At 51.5% G+C, this 17,522-nt stretch overlaps 1 protein-coding gene across 1 annotated transcript in view; it reads right to left on the bottom strand.

The window, feature by feature from the left end:
* Positions 1-17,522, bottom strand: part of LOC103251919 (cilia- and flagella-associated protein 54-like) — a gene marked incomplete at its 3' end in the record, with an annotated part of 107,347 nt that overhangs the window by 75,180 nt on the left and 14,645 nt on the right. Inside the window, exons 6-14 of the mRNA XM_021708815.1 lie at positions 16,036-16,179; positions 14,227-14,340; positions 14,035-14,136; positions 12,299-12,497; positions 6,873-7,054; positions 6,615-6,780; positions 5,069-5,154; positions 3,618-3,752; positions 2,424-2,574 (exon numbers count right to left, since the gene is read on the bottom strand). Of these exons, the coding sequence (XP_021564490.1) occupies positions 2,424-2,574; positions 3,618-3,752; positions 5,069-5,154; positions 6,615-6,780; positions 6,873-7,054; positions 12,299-12,497; positions 14,035-14,136; positions 14,227-14,340; positions 16,036-16,179 (1,279 nt within the window). The remainder of the gene's footprint in view (positions 1-2,423; positions 2,575-3,617; positions 3,753-5,068; positions 5,155-6,614; positions 6,781-6,872; positions 7,055-12,298; positions 12,498-14,034; positions 14,137-14,226; positions 14,341-16,035; positions 16,180-17,522) is intronic.

The following is a 17,522-nucleotide window of genomic DNA, read 5'->3' as shown; positions in this document are numbered from 1 at the left end:
TGCACACTCGAAAACAACCAGAGTAGCCCACCAGTCGATGAGGTCCGTTTCCACCGAGGAGCACGACACAGTCACTGCAGGAGGAAGGAGAGGATTGGAGGACTCTCGCCCAGTCGTCTCCAGCCCACGCCAGACACAAGACGCATGAGCACCCCAACCCCACCCCCGGGACTCTGTGGGGCCTCCTGCGCCCCACAGCAGCACTGTCTCAGAACTCCAGGGCCTCACAGGGGCCTTCCTGGCCTCCGGCCTTGCCTCTCCACTCCTCACTGCCGCTCCCTGGCGAAGACCCCCATCAGCACACTGCCCTGGGACTGTCACCTTGTCGTCTGCTTCTGGGAACCCGCCCAGAACAATGCCCTGAACGCACTGATGAGTCTTTACGGCACAACAGGTGAGCCAGGCAGGCACCACAGCCCCCCTCAATGCAACTGTACCACCCACGAGGTGTTCTTGCCCAAAAGTAAGGCAGCTGGCAGGAACCGGTCTAGACAAGACGTCGTCCGAGGCTAAGCAGGCCTCCAGACAGAACCACCAGGGAGAGAAGCAACTGGCAGGTCACAAGGAGGCAAACAGCAAGCCCAGGATGTGGGATTCCCTACAGGATAATGTCTCCACTTCTTTAAAAAATGAATAGCTTAAAAAGAGAGTGGCAGGAGAGGAACTGTCTTAGAGGTGAGAGATTTAAGAGACGTATTAGGAAAAGGCACTGTGAGGGCCTTGTTTGGATCCTGATTGGAACCAACCCACTTTAAAAGACTTTTTAAATATAGCCAGGGATGTGGGGATTACTATATCACTCATTTTGCAAGGTACAATAATAATAAGGACACTGTGGTTTTGTGTGAAAAGATCCTCATCTGTCAGACAGCTGGAGGGATGGATGTGCTGCACACGTGGGATGGCGGTCGCTGGCGGGTCAAAGGGTGCGAGGCGATGCCAGCGTGAAGGCCCCCCGGGGGGGTGAGGGCTGAGTGCTTCAGGGGGGGATGAAAGAAGACCTGCCAGACGCCAGAAGTGACTGGTGCTGGGGGGCGCACACATGGGGTCTCTCCGCCAGACACAGGAAATCCGGCGTGGTCTGAGCTTTAAAAGAGACATTGAAGACAGGACATTTCGAAGATAAGGCCTCGGGCTGCTGAATGTCTCAGGTGGCCGGACCGCCCGCGTACGGTCCTCAGACCTGGCCGAGCCTCAGGTCCCTGTGGGAAGTCGATAAAGACCACTGAGGCCCAGCTGGCCACAGTCCCGGGGTCGGGGAAGTCAGTCTCCCTCTGCTGCCCAGGCTGGCGTACCGCGGCACCGTCACAGCTCGCCGCAGCCTCAGCCTCCTGGGCTAGGCGGTCCTCTCTCCTCAGCCTCCCGAGCAGCTGGACCTATGGCTGCACCACCACACTGGCTGCCTTTTCTTGGGGGGGGGGAGAGAAAGGTCTCACTATGCTGCCCAGGCTGATCTCGAGCACCTGGGCCCAAGCCATCCTCCCCTCGGCCTCCCAAAGCGCTGAGACCACAGGCGTGAGCCACTGCACCTGACCGGGCCACTGTGTCAACAGGTTCCTAGATGATGCTGACAGTGACCAGAACTGGAGAGCCCTGGCTCTGGAGGTCCACCTGCAACACGACACTCCGCACGAGGACAGCCGCGCCAAGGCAGGGGCCTCGGGAGAAAACAGCTACTTAGGACAAGTACCCCAACGCCAGTCACACTCTGCCACGGCCCACATGACTCCGCACATGTGGGCACCATGGAGCAGTCCAGAGCCTCGACACAGGCAGGACGGGGGACAGGGAGCTCAGAGCAGAGGGCCTCCGAGGAGGAAGGACAACTTCAGGAAGGAGGACAGAGACGGAAGAGAGAAAGAGGCCAACACAGGACAGGACGAGGGGACGTGTGGCACAGAGTGGAGGCTGACCAAGGCGAGCACAGAAGAGGAGGCCAGACCCGCGAGCGAGGAGAGCTGAGGAGGAGGCGGAGGTGGAAGACAGAACGACCGAGATGAACATGACCACACTGGTCCGTTCCACCAGCGTCTGCCCGGGCTCCTGACCGGCAGCAACAAGGCGGATGCTGAGGAACGCCCTTCCTGCAAGCTGCCTGCAGAGAGGAAGAGGAGGGACGACGACGAAGGAGATAGGAGGGGGGGCAGGGGCAGGAGAGGGGCAGGGAAGGGACGAGCGGGGACAGGGAGGCCGTGAGCCGGGGGAAGTCGAGAGCACTCTGTGGGCCACAGGATCGCGGAGCACAAAGCCTCAGCGTCCACTTGATGACCCGATGCGACTGCCTGTCTTTGATCATGACCATCAGTGAAGCACAGCACGGGGGCGTCCAGCCGTCTTCCACGGAGGCTCTCCCGGATTCGAAATCACCCTTCTGTTTGGATACGTCCACATTAACAATCTCGTACATTTCCGTGATGTTTTACCTAGAGATTTTCTGAATTTTCTTCCTGGGCTTCCCAAAGACTCCAGTATCTCACTTAACCGTAACGTGACCTCTGCCACCACCACGATGTCGATGTCTTCCACGTTATAGCAGTGAATGATTTCATTTATCTGCCACAGAAGATGGATCCACTAAAAAGAGAAAACACATGGCAAAATCAGTTAAAAGTACATGACATTGCAGAAAGGGCCACATTTCTCAAAATGTAGGCTCCTTGAAATCACCACCTACCGATCTCATGGAAACGTCCTGCAGGCACCCTCCTCCTGAGTGCCTTAATTAGAAATCACCTGGAGCTCAGTGATCCCGTAAACATGACAGCGAGCAGTCATTCCGCTTACCCAAAGTCATAAGAGGATTCACGAGCTGACGGTCTGCGTTGGACAGCCACAAGAGCAAGTTCACGACCTGCTGTTTCCTCTGCCAGGAACGGCACCTGCCTTCAGGGCGCTCACCCTCCCTTTGAGCAGCGAGTCTGGTCACCAGGTCGCCCTCAAGCCAGTGGGGACAGGCAGGCGTTCCAGGCTCCGCCCTCGGAGTCTGGGACATTGCTTTTCACGCCTGTGTCCCCTGAAGCTCAGGACACAAAGCCAGCCACCGCGTAGGGGCCTCAGACGACAAGACCACACTTGTACACTCAGGCTGCTGCCTACCAGAGCACGTGATGGAATCCCTCCGGGCATCCTATACGACCCATCTCGGTGGCACTGAAATGCGTGTTATTACCAAAATGTACTATCCCAAGTTTCCGGGTTACAATAGTCAAAGTCTCAACGTTCTCCCTCCATGAAATAGCCCTTTCAAAATAGTCTGAAAGTATTGCCCCAGGGGACAAGAAACTGACTCTCCTTCCTCATCTGTATCCGCTATGATTACTCTTCTTCTTGAATTGAACCAAGCGCACGTGACCTTAGACACACGCTCTTCCTCTCACTTTAATACCTGGAACACCTCTTCTCTCCCCAGAACAAACACAACAAGGGAAGAGTACGAGAACACATCACAAAAGAGGCGCACTCAGCACTACCAAGGGTGTCTTCTTACACACACGTATGCAAATGATGGCAGCTATCCAGGTGAACAAGCAGGAAGAATTCAGATTTGGAATGCGCACAGCGCCTTAAATTAGCAGCAACAACGACAACAAGATGTAAAGGACGCAAGAAAGGAATACCTTGTTAGTGCTGGTTTTCTGGGCGAGCTTTGCATAGCTGCTTCTGGACGTGTTGGCCCGCTGGATTCCCAGCTTGCATTTCTGCCACAGGAGCATGATCATGTCCACCACGATTTCTTTATCGGGCTGCACGTCCTGAAGACACGGGGGGAGAGTGAGTGAGGACGACCTGCAGGAGGCAGGTGTGCGGTGCTCACTGTGCGCCCGGGGCCCCCAGAGCTTGACGCACGCAGCCCACTCGCACCCACGCCAGCCCCTTGGGCAAGTGTGATGGCGTCGCCCGCTGTGCACATGACCCCTGAAAGCGAAGAGGTGAGGTGCCCCTCCCCCACCCAGCAGTCTCGCCCAGGGCCCAGTTTTGACCGATGCGCTGTGCTCTCCCGCCTCTCCCAGATGAAATCCCAGCACGCACGGGCAGGTGCCCAAGCCCCGTACTCCCGCCCAGCTTTGAGACTTATGCGTGCTTGTCTCTTTTCAAAACCTGTGCGTTAAACTCGTGAAGTACAGGGGAGGGGATGGGAGCCGGGAGGGAGCACAGACGGAGGGCGAGGGGAGGCCACAGAGCGTCCCACCGACGTCAGCGGGTGGCCGGTGCCTCCGTGTCCTCTCAAAGCCACCCGGCTGCTCTTCCAAAAGCTGAAGTTCCGCGTCCTTTCTCAACGAGAAAGATGACGTGTTTATGGTCAAAATATCCCAAATGCTGAGCCGCTCCCAGGAGTTCCAAGAGCGCATGTGCACAACACGCAGCGCCCAAGCACCAAGCCCAGGAACCTTCCCGGGTTCGGTGCACATTTCTCGGAGCAAACCGAAGTGCGAGGCATGTGGTTTCTAACACAGTTACGCGAAAGCCCCGCCCCTCAGCCTGGACGGTCACTTCTGGCTTACACCTCCCTCTGACACCTCCTGCAGCCACCAAGCTGCATCCTTCAAGGAGTAAGTGCGGGTCGCAGGCCGAGACCCCGCCCAGCAAGCCCCCCAGGAGGAACACTGTCACGGTGGAGCTTCCCAGCCCCTGACGGTGCTTCACTGGCCGGGCAAAGGCTGCCACAGGCCCTTTGTGACAGCAAAACCAAGGGTCCACATGAAATTCCACCAGAACCCCAATATGACAGGTAAAACTGATAACGACGAAGGCTGTTCCCAGGATCTGAAGTCAGCGCACCTAACGCACGTTCACCAGACTCGTCCCTAGAACCACGGCCTCGTTCCCTTCGTTACGAGAAATACGGCTTGCCTTGGAGCTTCCTGTAAGAAGGACACCCCAAAACGACAGCAAGCGTAACAAGAGCCTTAAAATTGCAAGTTAGAGCGTAACACAATCCTACATTCCAATTGTTAGGCAATACCAAATCTCAGCAAGGTGCCGGTCCTGTGACATTTTAAGTCTGGCCTTAAATTGGGCACAGTGACCTCCATCCACAGCATTAAAAATGACCCAAGCAGCCCTTCACCTGGGGGGAGGAGCAGACACAGTCCTTCAAGGTCGCTGCCAGGTGGGAAACATCTTCTGGACATCCAGAGGTCTTCAGACCAGTATCTAGATTCGTAAAGTAGAAGAAAATGGAACCAAAAAATCCATTACAAAATTGTAAATACAGAAAATCTAAAAAATGTCACAAACCATACGTGAGAGAGTGTCACGCCAATGAGACAAATTAAATGCTTCTATATGAAAACTAATTGAAGGAGTGACAATCCCTTTAAAACAGGATATTACTGGCTGGGCACAGTGGCTCATGCCTGTAATCCCAGCACTTCGGGACAAACAAGGCAGAAGAATCACTTGAGGCCAGGAGTTTAAGATAAGCCTGGGCAACATAGCGAGATCTCATCTCTACAAAAAAATAAAAATAAAAGTTAGCTGGGAGTGGTGGTGCACACCTATAGTCCCAGCTACTCGGGAGACCAAGGGAAGAAGATTGCTGGAGCCCAGGAGGTGGAGGCTGCAGTGAGCTATGATGGTGCTACTGCACTCCAGCCTGGGTGGCAGAGTGAGACCCTCCACTAGAAACAAAGAGGAGGGAAGGAAGGAAGGAAGGCAGGCTATTATTATCAATCTATAATATATATGCTAGCTATGTCCAAAAAGAAATTTAAGAGGCCTATAATATTAAAATGCAAATAAGATACAACAGTTAAAAGAAAAATAATAAGAGGACCTATATAGAAATCACTAGGAGAAAAATATGTATCATTACTCAGTACAAATTATTTACTGCAACTGAGAGCCATGCACTACCTTAAGAACATGATCTGACATAAAAGCCATGTAATTACAGAGTTCTTTTTTTTTTTTGGGAACTGGAGTCTCACTCCATCACCCAGACTGGAGTGCAGTGGCTGCTCCCAGCCACCACAGCCTCGACCCGCTGGGCTCCGGCGATCCTTCCGCCTCAGCCTTCCGAGTAGCCGGAATTACAGGCGCGCACTACCATCCCCGGCTAATGTTTTTGATTTCTTGTAGAGATGAGGTCTCGCCAAGCTGCCCAGGCGGGTCTCGAACCCGCGGGCTCAGGCCATCCACTCACCTCAGCCTCCCTAGCTGGTCTGAAAAGTAGAGACTCAGCTTTCCAATTACTTACACAATTCCTCTGGAGACTTGAAATAGCAGGTACTGCCTGCTAGGAAGAGAGAGGAGGCCACTGGCCCTCTCCCTGACGTGACCTGGCGGCTGCCCACAGCCTGGTCATCCCAACAGGCCAGCAGCTAAGCAGAGCCTAGGGCCTCCACCCAAGACCACCCGCAGACTAGGCTCCAGAGTCCTTCCGAGCCGGGGTCGCCACCAGCCCCCAGGCATTCCTCCTACACGTCACCCAGCACCTCCCGCCTCCACCGCCAGCACTACCCACTGCTCTTCAACAGCCAGGCCCTCGCTGCCTTGAAGCCTTGGCGCCTCCTGCCCCCTCCGCCTCGAATGTTCTCTCTCTCGCCTACTAAAGGGAACACTTTATCAGACAAAACGGTCTCAGGTTTCCAAAGAGGCAAATTAATACGCACCATGAAGAGCAATTTTTTCAGAGTAAATGTGAGCTGTCTGTCCTTCTTTGTAGTTTTCCAAGGGAAAGATCAAACCTCTGTTTCTCTTGGCGTTAATGAGTGGCTCGACGGCAATCAGAAGTGTCAAGTCCTTCTCTGCTCTCTTTGACTCTAGGTCATCCTGTCCCTGAGAGAATTAGATCCCACAAGCCAGTCAGTCACTCAATGTCATTTTAACAAAAAACAAAAACAAAAAAGGAGAAGTTTTGAATATGCTACCTGGAGAAAATAAAGAAGGTACACAGCAGAAGATTCAAATAAACTCCACTCCTCGTAGGAAAAAGCCAGTTTTGTAAACTTCACAGCAACATCCAAAGAAATGGCATTTTTTCTCTCTATCATAAGTTCCAGGAGAGACGTTTTTGGGAAATCAAGTGTTCCATTCACACCAGCATTTGACACTGGAAAGGAGAGTGAGATGCAGGGAACTGTTAGCTCAGTGTCAGCCAGGAGACCCTGCCAGGCGCCAGGAAAACAGTGGGGGGAAACGGACACCGTCTCTACCTCCCCAGAGCGTACACCCCAGTGAGAGAAGCAAGAGATCAGCATGGGCAGATGCAGGGTGCTGTGGGGACAGACAGGATGGCATCTGACACAGGACAGGGGCAGGAAGGCAATCAGGGAAGGCTGCCCAGAAGAAGGAGCACGGAACGTCAAACACAGAATCAGCGAAAGCCAGCCAAAAGCGGCTGGATGTCCCCGGGAAACTCAGGAGAGAGACCCAAGACAGCATTGAGACAGCTTTGATAAATCATCACGTATCCAGATCACATATCCAGATCCTTATGTATCTGACTCAGAACAAGGAAGACCCCACAGAAGAGAAGGGGAGGGAGAAAGGCAGACCAGGAGAATGCTGGAGAGAAAGGAGAGGTCAGCAGGGACAAACCCGCAGAGGTGAAGGGAGGGAAGGACTAGCTGGGAGCTTCTTGGGAGGCTGAGGCAGGAGGATCGCTTGAGGCCAGGAGTGCAAGTTCAGCCTGGGCAGCATAGCAAGATCCTACCTCAAAAAAAGAAGAAGAAAGGACTGAGAAGTGACCCTCGGATTAGCGACAAGGCCCTCCATGACATTCTCGGGAGAGTGCCAGGGATTACCTGATGCACAAGCAGAAGGAAAGAATTGGGAACGGTGAAGACAGACAGTTCCTCCAATACGTCTGGCTGCACCAAGGGACACATGGGGCGGGAGCTGGCAGAGGACATGGCGTAAGGGACCGTGCGCAGGGACGACACCGCTTAAAGATCAAAGAAGAGGGGGACGAGCCCCTCCGTTTTAGCAAGAGAAAGGGAACAAGGATGGATGTGGATGAGGGAAAATGCAGGGTTCTGGGAGAAGGGAGTCAAGAGAAGCCTCATCTGAGAACGTGCATTGCTGTGTGTGAAGAGAGGAGCCCAAACTGGCCCCAGAGGTTCCCTGGCTTCACTCGTGCACACACACATGTACACACACACACACGCGCGCACGCACTGAACTCACTAGAGGCACACAGGCTGAGGTTAAGGCATCCGCCTCTCCTCCCCAGCGGACATCACAGCCAGGTCAGCAGACCCAGACAACAGAGGCGAGAAAACTAAAGCAGAAACACCTTCAGAGAAAGCCACAGAGGAAGCCTCCTTGGTCACAGGGAGCAGGACACAAGAGAGTCTTCGGCACAGCACGTGTTCTCTCACAGATACAGAGAGGGCCCTAAAACACACAGCAAGAGCATGTTGTCGTGAGAGAGGCCCAAGTGCACCCAAAGTACACAGGATGTCACTGTTGAAACAGAACGTCAAGGGCCAGGCAGCACAGTTCAGCAGAGAGAGTCAAAGAACAGACCCAGTACCTGGAAAATCAGATTGAGTAAGCTTCCCAGGAGGCAGCAGAGAGGAATAAATATATGAAAAAATAAGATAAATATAAGGAAAGAAATAAAAAGGCAACATGAAAAACGAAAGCAAGATATAAGAGCTACAAGTATCTCCTGGATGCTAAAACCACCCCCAGACCCAGTACCATGAAGTGTAAGAATGCCACAGGAGTGAGAAAATTGTAAGAGACAAATCTATAAAACTATAATATTTAAACTGACATTACACTTCTCAACAGAAACACCATATACAAGACGATGGAGAAATATCATCACAATTTTAAAAGTAACAAACTTGTAAATAAGCTATTATGTCCGGCTAAATAAAGTTCTTAGAGTTAGTATTTGAGCAAAAAGAAATGAAGTTAGAAAGAAGCAATGAAACACAGAAAGAGATGACAAAGAAAGAAATCTTAATAAAGGCATTTACTGTCTTAAAAAGAAATGACCAGGCTTGGATCTAGAACATAAAAAGAATTCTGAACACTCAAGAGGAAAGCTGAACAATCCAGTTAGAAAATGGGCACGAGACATGAGAGAAAGAGCCCACTGATGGTGAATTTGCACGAGGGAGCTGCTCCCCATCTGCAGCTGCTGGGAAAACACAAACTAAGGTCGCTGTGAGATGTCGCCACACACCTACCAGGATGGCAAATGAAAAAATGGTGACAACAAAAATCTGTCATGGACGTGAAGAAAGTAGGTCTTGCCCACATTGCTGGTGGGGTGTAAGGTGGGCAGTTGCCCTGGACGGCAGCATGGCAGCCTCTTACAAAACTCAGTACAAACCCTCCACACGGTCAATGGCTGCGCTCTTGAGCATCCAGCCCAGGGAGAGGAACCTGTACTTTCACACAAAATCCTGCACTTCACTGTTCCCTGCAGCTTTATTCCTAATAGCCAAGAACTGGAAACAACTCAAACGTCCCTCCCTGAGTAAATGGCTAGCCCAACAGCGGTGCATCCTGACCATGGAACACTAGAGTGAGATGGGAACTATTAATATGCAGTGCCTGGATACATCACAAGAGAACTACGCTGAGTGAGAAAGCAGACAGCACACATACGGTCACCTCGTTTATGATAAAGGAATTCTGAAGCCAATGGGGAAAGGACATTCTCTTCAACAAGAGGCTCTGGGTCAACTGGATATCCACGTGCAAATAAATAAGTCTTGATCCCTACCTTACACCAACAAAAAGAGACCTGAAGGTCAACCTCCTGTGAGAGCTAAAGCAATGAAACTGATGGAAGAAAACATAAGAGAATACATTTATGACACTGGGGTAGTAGAAGTTTCTTAAACATGACACAAAATGGATCAGCTATAAAGGATATATTGATAAATTGGGCTGCGTTACAATAGAGAATTTCTGTTTCTCAACAAATATGATTAAGAGAATGAAAAGACAAGCTACTAAGTGGGAAAAGAGATTTGCAATACGCATATTTCATAACAGACTCGTATCCAAAATACATAAAGAATTCCCACAAATCAACAAGAAAAAGTAAGGAGCCCATAAGAAAAACGGACAAAAGATCTGACAGACACTTCACAAAATAGTATGGAAAGATGCTCAGCTCTTTATTAGTCCTCAGAGAAATGTACATAAATCTGTAATGTGACACCGCTGAATTCACACCCAAATGGACGAAGTGAAAAAGACATCATGCTAAGTGTCAGTGAGAATTTAGCAATCTGAATCCTCATAAAAGGTTAATGGGGGTGTGAATTGGGAAAACCACTTTGGAGAACAGTATCTGCTGACGCAGAACATAGGAATGCCTCATCTCTGCAATTCCACACCAAGAGAAACACACAGGGGATGCTTAACACATCTCTCTCAGGAATTCATAGAACAAGTAGACAAAAGATATTGGTAGGGACAGAAAGACCTCACCACACAATTCAACAACCTCGTCGACATTTATGCATAAAATAATGCACCCCCCAACAACAGAAACCCTAGTCCTTTCAAGTACATACAGGCTATTTACCAAAATTGAGCGTTTGTCAGGCTGTAAGATATCTTAACAAATTTCCACAATTCTACATAATATAGAGTACACTCACTGACCATAGTATAATTAACCTAGGCATCAATAACAAAAAGATCAGAAAATCTCCCACATAACCCATATATCAAAGAAGAAATTGCAATGGAAATTGCAAAATATTCTTAACCAAATAATAATGGTCTGATATATCAATACTTCAGATACATAGCTAAAAGCAAATTTAGAAATATATATAAAATATATATATAATGCAAATAGTAATAAATCCTGAAAATCAATGATCTAAGTTTTCAAGTCAGCACATTCTTAAAATCAGCAAAATAAGGGCCTGTTGCCGCAGCTCAGGCCTGTCATCCCTACATTTTAAGTGTCTGAGGCAGGAGAATTGCTTGAGTTCAGCAGTTCAGGACAAGTCTGGGCAACATAGCGAGACCTCGTCTCTACCAAATATCAAAAAATTAGCCAAGCGTGGTGGTGCATGCCTATAGTCCCAGCTCTTAGGAGGCTAAGGGGGGAGGATTGCCTGAGCCCAGCAGGTCAAGGCTAAGGTGGCCATGACCATGCCACTGCACTCCGGCCTGGGCAACAGAGTGAGACCCTATCTCCAAAAAAATAATAATAATAAACAAAACAAACCCAGGAGAGTAAAAGAAAGGAAATAACAAAAAATAGAAATTATTCATCTGGAAAACAGACATAAAATAAGGAGGTTCAACAAAGTCAAATATTGTTTCTTTGAAAAGATTAATGAAATTGGTGGCCCCCTAGAGAAATTGATGAAATAAGAAAGAAGGCAAACTGATCAATGTCAGGGGTGAAAGAGGGGACACCATGCAGGCACTGCGGGCATTAAGAAGATCATGATGAAACATTATAAACAATTTTATAAAAATGTCAAAGTACTGGGTAAAATAGCAAATTTTCACACACACACACACACAAATACAAAGTACAGCTTACCAAACTGGTAGATTATTTTTTAAAGAATGAAAAGAAAATCTGAATAATGTTATATCTATGGAGAAAATGTAATCCATAGTTTAGAATCCTTTCACACACAAAAAAATCCAGGTTCAGATGGCTTCATCAGTAAATTAACCAAATACTCAGGAAGAACCAACGCTAGTATAACACAAACTCTTCCAGAGAGTGGGGATGAGGCCATACTTCTCAACTCACTTTATGAGGCCAGCATGACCTTGAGCACAAAACCAGAAAGGGCACTACAAAAAAGGAAAATGTATCTCATGAACAGAGCAGCAGAAATTTGAAACATCAGCAAACAAATCAAGCAATGTATCGAAAGACTGATCCTTACCTTAAAATTAAGTGCATTCCAAAAATACAGGGTGGTTAAAAAATTAAACAATCAAAGTAATCACTACAATAATAGACACAAAAGAAAAAGCCATTTGATCAATTCATTAAATCCAAGAAACTTCCTTGATCTGGAAAAGGGCATCTATAAAGATCCTTCAGTAACAATATTAAATAATGGCATGTGTTGAGAGCTTCCACTGCAACCCCAATGAGACGAGGATATCTGCTGTCTCCCTCTTTCTAGATGTGAGTGGAGAGCCTTGCCAGGGCAGTTACAGGAAAGCGCAGGAAAAGAGGAATCAAAAGATTAAGAACGAAAAAGAAACGAAATGTTCATTATTCACAAGTGCCCCCAAGAATCTACTAACAAGCTATCGGAAATATCGGTCTACTTCAGCCAGGACCCCTCGGAAGCCCACCACCGTGTCGACCGCAAGCAGCGCCCTCGCGTCTCACCCATCAGGAGCTCCTTTCCCGCCAGAAACAGCTCGCCAACTACATCCCGAAGCTCCACCTCATCCGTCCCAAGCGGCCCGGTCTGCAGCGTGCGCCTGCCGGAGTCGGACAAGGCCTCCACGACTGCCAGGAAGCGGGCCGCGGCACTGTCGAACATCTCGTCCAGCAGCCGCTCCGTGGTGGTGCGCGGCCAGGAGAGCTGGAACAGAGCAGCACAGGCGACTTGCGGCGACAGCAGAGGGCAGTGGGAGGCGGCTGCTCATCGCTGCACAGGGCGGGGCGTGTTTGAGCGGCTACTCCGGGCGCTGTGCAGGTTTGTGCCACGCGGCTTCTGCATCAGCGCCCATGCCGCTCCTCTAAAGGCGTGCTTCTGCGGTGGCACGGAAAGGCTGCTGACAACCATCGTCGACTTCCGTGCCTGGGTGGCACCTCGGGTCCGGCCCTGGGGGCTGACCCCACACTTTGGCTGCCTGCGTCTCGTGAGTGTTTGCAGCATCAAGGCCGAATCTGCAGAGACTCCGAGTGTCTGGGGCACGCCCTGAGAGGCAGCACGGGGGACTCTGATGCAGAAGTTCCACGTTTGAACCGGTGTCCCACGGTGTAAGTGGCGAGGCTGAGGCACTCACCTCAAGAAGAGCCCATCCATGTGTCTTACGAGGCGGTGACCCGACCTCCAAGATCCTGGCACCTGCCTTGGTGGCCAGTGTGACCCTCCCACAGGCGGCCAGCCACCACACTTCCCTCTGACAAGCGGCCTGTTCTCTGCGTGTAGACGCCGGCAAATGAGAACCCAGCCAGGGGCTTGTCCAGAACCACATCCAGCCAGCAGAGACCACGGTGACCCTGGTTCCCTTGCTACTCGGCAGCATGAGAAAGACAGGGCCCGTGCGAGACCCTCCCAGGCTCTCTCCAGGCCCCTCGGCAGAAGGAGCTATGGTTTCGGAAGGAGGGCTGCCCAGTCGGCCCAGGCACCCTCTCCAGGGACCCGGAAGCAACAGTGCATGCAACTCCAGGACAGATAAACTGTCGTGTTCAGCCACCTGTGCCAGGTTGCTGACTGCTCCAGGCTAGCCTAGTTCCCGAACACTCCCTGGGGGGACCCTGGCTGAGCAGGGAAGGCACCCGTCCTCTCTGCAGCCCAAAGCCCGCCCAGCTCATGGGACGCAGCAGAGATGAGGCCCTGTGCCCGGCCCGTCATTCGAGCCTCTCATAGGCTCCGCTTCAACCTCTTGTCCCCTGAAGCAGGGGTCCCCAAACGTGGCCACGGGTCACTAGGAAGTGGGCGCACAGCAGGAGGTGGGTGGCAAGAGAGCCAGCAAAGCCATGGCTCGCGTGACCACCCAAGCGCCACCTGCTGTTGGACGGGCGGCGGCACCAGCTTCTCCTAGGCGGGCGCACCCCACTGTGACCTGCACGAGTGCGGGACCAAGGTTGTGGCTCCTTATGAGACCCTAACGCCTGATGACCCCCAGACACTGTCCATGGAAAAACTGTCTTCCAGGAAATCAGTCCCTGATGCCAAAAAGGTTGGGACTGCCACTTTAAAGGCACCAGCGCATGGAGAAAGAGATGGCCTGGGTCACATTCAGATTGGGGAGGCACGCTTCTCTCCATTCGCCATTGGTGCAAAGGACCAGGCAGGGTTTCGCAGTGGGTGGCCAGGCTTGAAAGATGCTGAGGATAACACAAGCACACCGCAAAAAGAATCTTGCACGGAGAAGACGCAGCGGACTTACACTTTGTGCTTCCCTCAGGTTAATTCTCATCTTCGGTCTAAAGAGAGCTTTACTCTTCCTTCTGGATTCAAAGACGCCTCTTTTGAAGATCATCACTGCCATCTGTCTCAAAAAGAAGAGTCACCCGTGAAGGAGCAACACAGTCCGGCCGCCAACACAAGGTGCTCAGAGCCTCTCGTGACATGTTTATACCTTTATTGTGGCCTCTCTATAGTGTCTCCTGTACTCTTCACACGAGTGTGAAGAACTCATCAGATCCAGCTGCCTCAGCTCATCAATTTTAGCCAACGCACGCCGAGCAAAGGCCTGTGTGCAATTAGAATAAATTCATAAGTCAGAATACAGGGATTAAAATTGTATAACGGACAAAGGTTCTGCTGACTCCTTATGACACAGGAGCTATCCAGTCCCTCACTTCCTGGGAGCATCACCAAACTCCATACATCTAAAGTTAGTAAACTTTATGGATTATGAAACTTTAAGAGATAAGAAAAGCTGAAAGACAGGTTAAATGGTAGCTTCACACAGATGATCGGTTCTATGGCACTGCATGTGCACAAATGTGTGCATCCCCCCGCCCCAGTGATCAGAAGCTCTTCTCAAATTCTAACCTCCCAGTCGTACATGCTGTGTTACCTACTAAACATTTCCTTAAAAGATATTAAGCTCCTCATCCATGTCTGTCTCCCATTACCCATCACACCCTGAGTATCTAGTAAAGATTTGAAGGTGGCAAGGAAGAAGGCAGGCTGGCTTACTTAAGCACATCACCATGACTGTAATTCTCTAGAAATAGCAAAAGAGCTCCAAAGAGTTATTAAAAGCCCAAAAGCAAGAGTGTGTGTCACTGATGTCACCTTTTGCTGAAATGTTTCATGTATAATGTATGATTTTTAATGAAGATGCCACTAGACCGACCATATTTCCAATAAGGAAGAATCCCAAGTGGTCAGAATTACATACAGGTTCCGTTCCCTGGCGATTTTAATAGCTACAGAACAAGTTAGGCCACCACTAGAGCATCTGTGAGCCATCTCTAGAATGTGTCCTGACCACAAAAGTGTCCCGAGGGCTGAATGAGCCACTCCTCCACCATGGACCACAGCTGTCCAACACCTTGGAATCAGCACAAGCAGGAAAGTACCCGTGAGCTGGACAGCTGATTTGCTGATGGATGCCAACAGGATATGAACAGGAGTCTGTGCAGCTATGAAGGCTGTCCTCGCTGCACACAAGACTCTAGCCTGGGCTGGGGAGCACCAAGGTCACTCCCCCAGCCACACCTGGCACCGGCCTGTGCTGGCCTAAGGAAGGCGACTGGGTTGATTCTCCCCAAGGCTGCACCCCCAGCCACGCCAGGAACCTGGACTTGGAGAGGGCGCCCCTCCGTCTACACAGACCAACGGAGGCCCAGGCGGTTAAGTTTCAGGTATGCGGTCCTAAAGGTGTCAGAGAGAAGAAAGGACAGGAGGTGTGAAAAGGCTCAAGTGGTGGGTAGAGAGACAGGCGTGCGGCGAGGGAGGATGCTGAGCCACATGGGAAGGGGGCGGCTTGGATGCAGGAGCCCACGAGGGCGGCAGGGCAAAAGAGCGTTCCCGAGTTCCACTGCACCGCACAGTGACCACAGTCAGGAGTCATGTGTTGTGTGTGTCACAGTCTCTAAAGGGCAGCTGTCAAGTGTTCTTGCTACAAGAACCTGGTAAGGATTGGAGGTGGAGGATACACCATATCCCGTAGGTACGGACAACTGCTATCCACCCACCAAAAATAAACGTTTTAATGGGAAAGGTCCTAGAAGCCCTACTCAGAAGGGGAGTCAAGAGGGCGGGGCCAGTAGAGCACAAAGAGAAGGCCGAGAGGCCCGCAGGAGACCAGTAGGGAACCACAGGCGCATCAGCAGACCAGGCCTGAATTTCCGGCCCGTCTCTCCTTGCAGGCAGGACGAACACGAGGAAGAGCTGCTTGTTAGCCTGGAGTCCTCGGGACCGAGAAGCTGCGTACCTCCCCGTGGATGCCAGCTTGGCAGTCGTAGTAGCACTGGCAGACCGCCACGTAGAGGGTGGCCCGCCATGCCAGGTGCCTGAGCGCCAACAGCGGGACGGAGGACTCCATGCACATGCTGGCCCACAGCACGTACTCCAGAGCCTGCAGAAAAGGGCACAGAGAGGTCCTGTCATCCCAGGCGAATCGCAGCGGCTGTGTTCAGCATGACGTCTGTTTGTTTTGTAGCAGCAGGGTCTCACCCTGTCACCCAGGCTAGAGTGCAGTGGTACGACTGGGTGTCGCTTTATGTATGGACTGATTGCTTGACGGAGTTGGGGACTCGATCTGTCACCCAGGTCGGAGTGCAGTGGCATGATCATGACTCCCTGCAGCCTCCACCTCCTGGACTCAGGCGATCCTCCCTCCTCAGGCTCCCAAGTAGCTGGGATTCCAGGTATGTACCACCACACCTGGCTAGTTATTTTTATTTTGTGTAGAGATGGGGCCTCACTATGCTGTCTAGGCTGGAGTGCAGCAGTGCGATCACAGCTCACATTCTGCGGCACCTGGCCTATTTGACATAATTAAGTTCTGAGCACAAGTTGCTGGCTCCCTAAACCAAATCCCATAAACGACAAGCCCAGAAAAAAGACGAGCATTTACAGAGTGAAAGAATAATTCCGAGAACTCAAGACTGCCTTCTTAGAACGCCTGCCCTCACTCCTGAGGTTGTTCGCCATCTTCATGGCGTTCATCAAGCATCCAGGGCGGAACCTGATGCCAACAGCACAGCTGCTGCCAACAGGCCGGGTCCAGCATGCCCTTCTGAAAGCAGCTGGTGTGGGAGGCAGGGACGGCGGCGGAGGCCGACCAGGTGCGTCCCCAGGCCTGGCCCCGGCCCGGCTCCACCCCCACCAGCTGCACCATCGGGCCGCATCAGACCTCGGGCTCCTTGTCAGTAAGATGAGTCTTGTCTCACACCACCACAGCGCCGTCACGGGAACCAGACACGTGTGCACGCCATCCGTGGGGCCCATCACCAGCGCCATCCCTCCCAAGGGCCACTTGAAACAAAAGCAGGAGGAGGAGCCCTCTCCCACGGTCCGGCTGGGGGAGTACAGGCCAGCCCCGCTGTTCCAGCCGAACGACTCTTCCCACAGACCCACGGGGAAGTGTTTTCTGACGTATGCTTCCCAAACCCTGTCCCAGGACACAGCACATTTGGCTGTAGGTATCCCGGGTAGTTGAATGGCATTGCCTTTCCCTGGATTCAGGATAAGTAGTGGAAACGAGGCCTGTGCTCCATCTATGACTATAAGAGACACCCCGGGGTAAGAATCAGAATCTGGGAGCTGAGCATCTCAGAAGTCACACTCCAAACTCAGTCCGTGGAAAATCAGCCTCAGCCAAGGCGGCCTCACGGGCCTCCTGGCCAAGGGACACCTCCTCACATGTCTCCTGGGCCGTGGGACACCTCCTCACTTCACGTGCCTCCTGGCTGTTGG

Source organism: Carlito syrichta, unplaced genomic scaffold, assembly GCF_000164805.1.
Source record: "Carlito syrichta isolate Samal-C Ts95f unplaced genomic scaffold, Tarsius_syrichta-2.0.1 Scaffold149072, whole genome shotgun sequence".
Lineage (NCBI taxonomy): Eukaryota > Metazoa > Chordata > Mammalia > Primates > Tarsiidae > Carlito > Carlito syrichta.
This window is presented reverse-complemented; position numbering and strand designations above follow the sequence as displayed.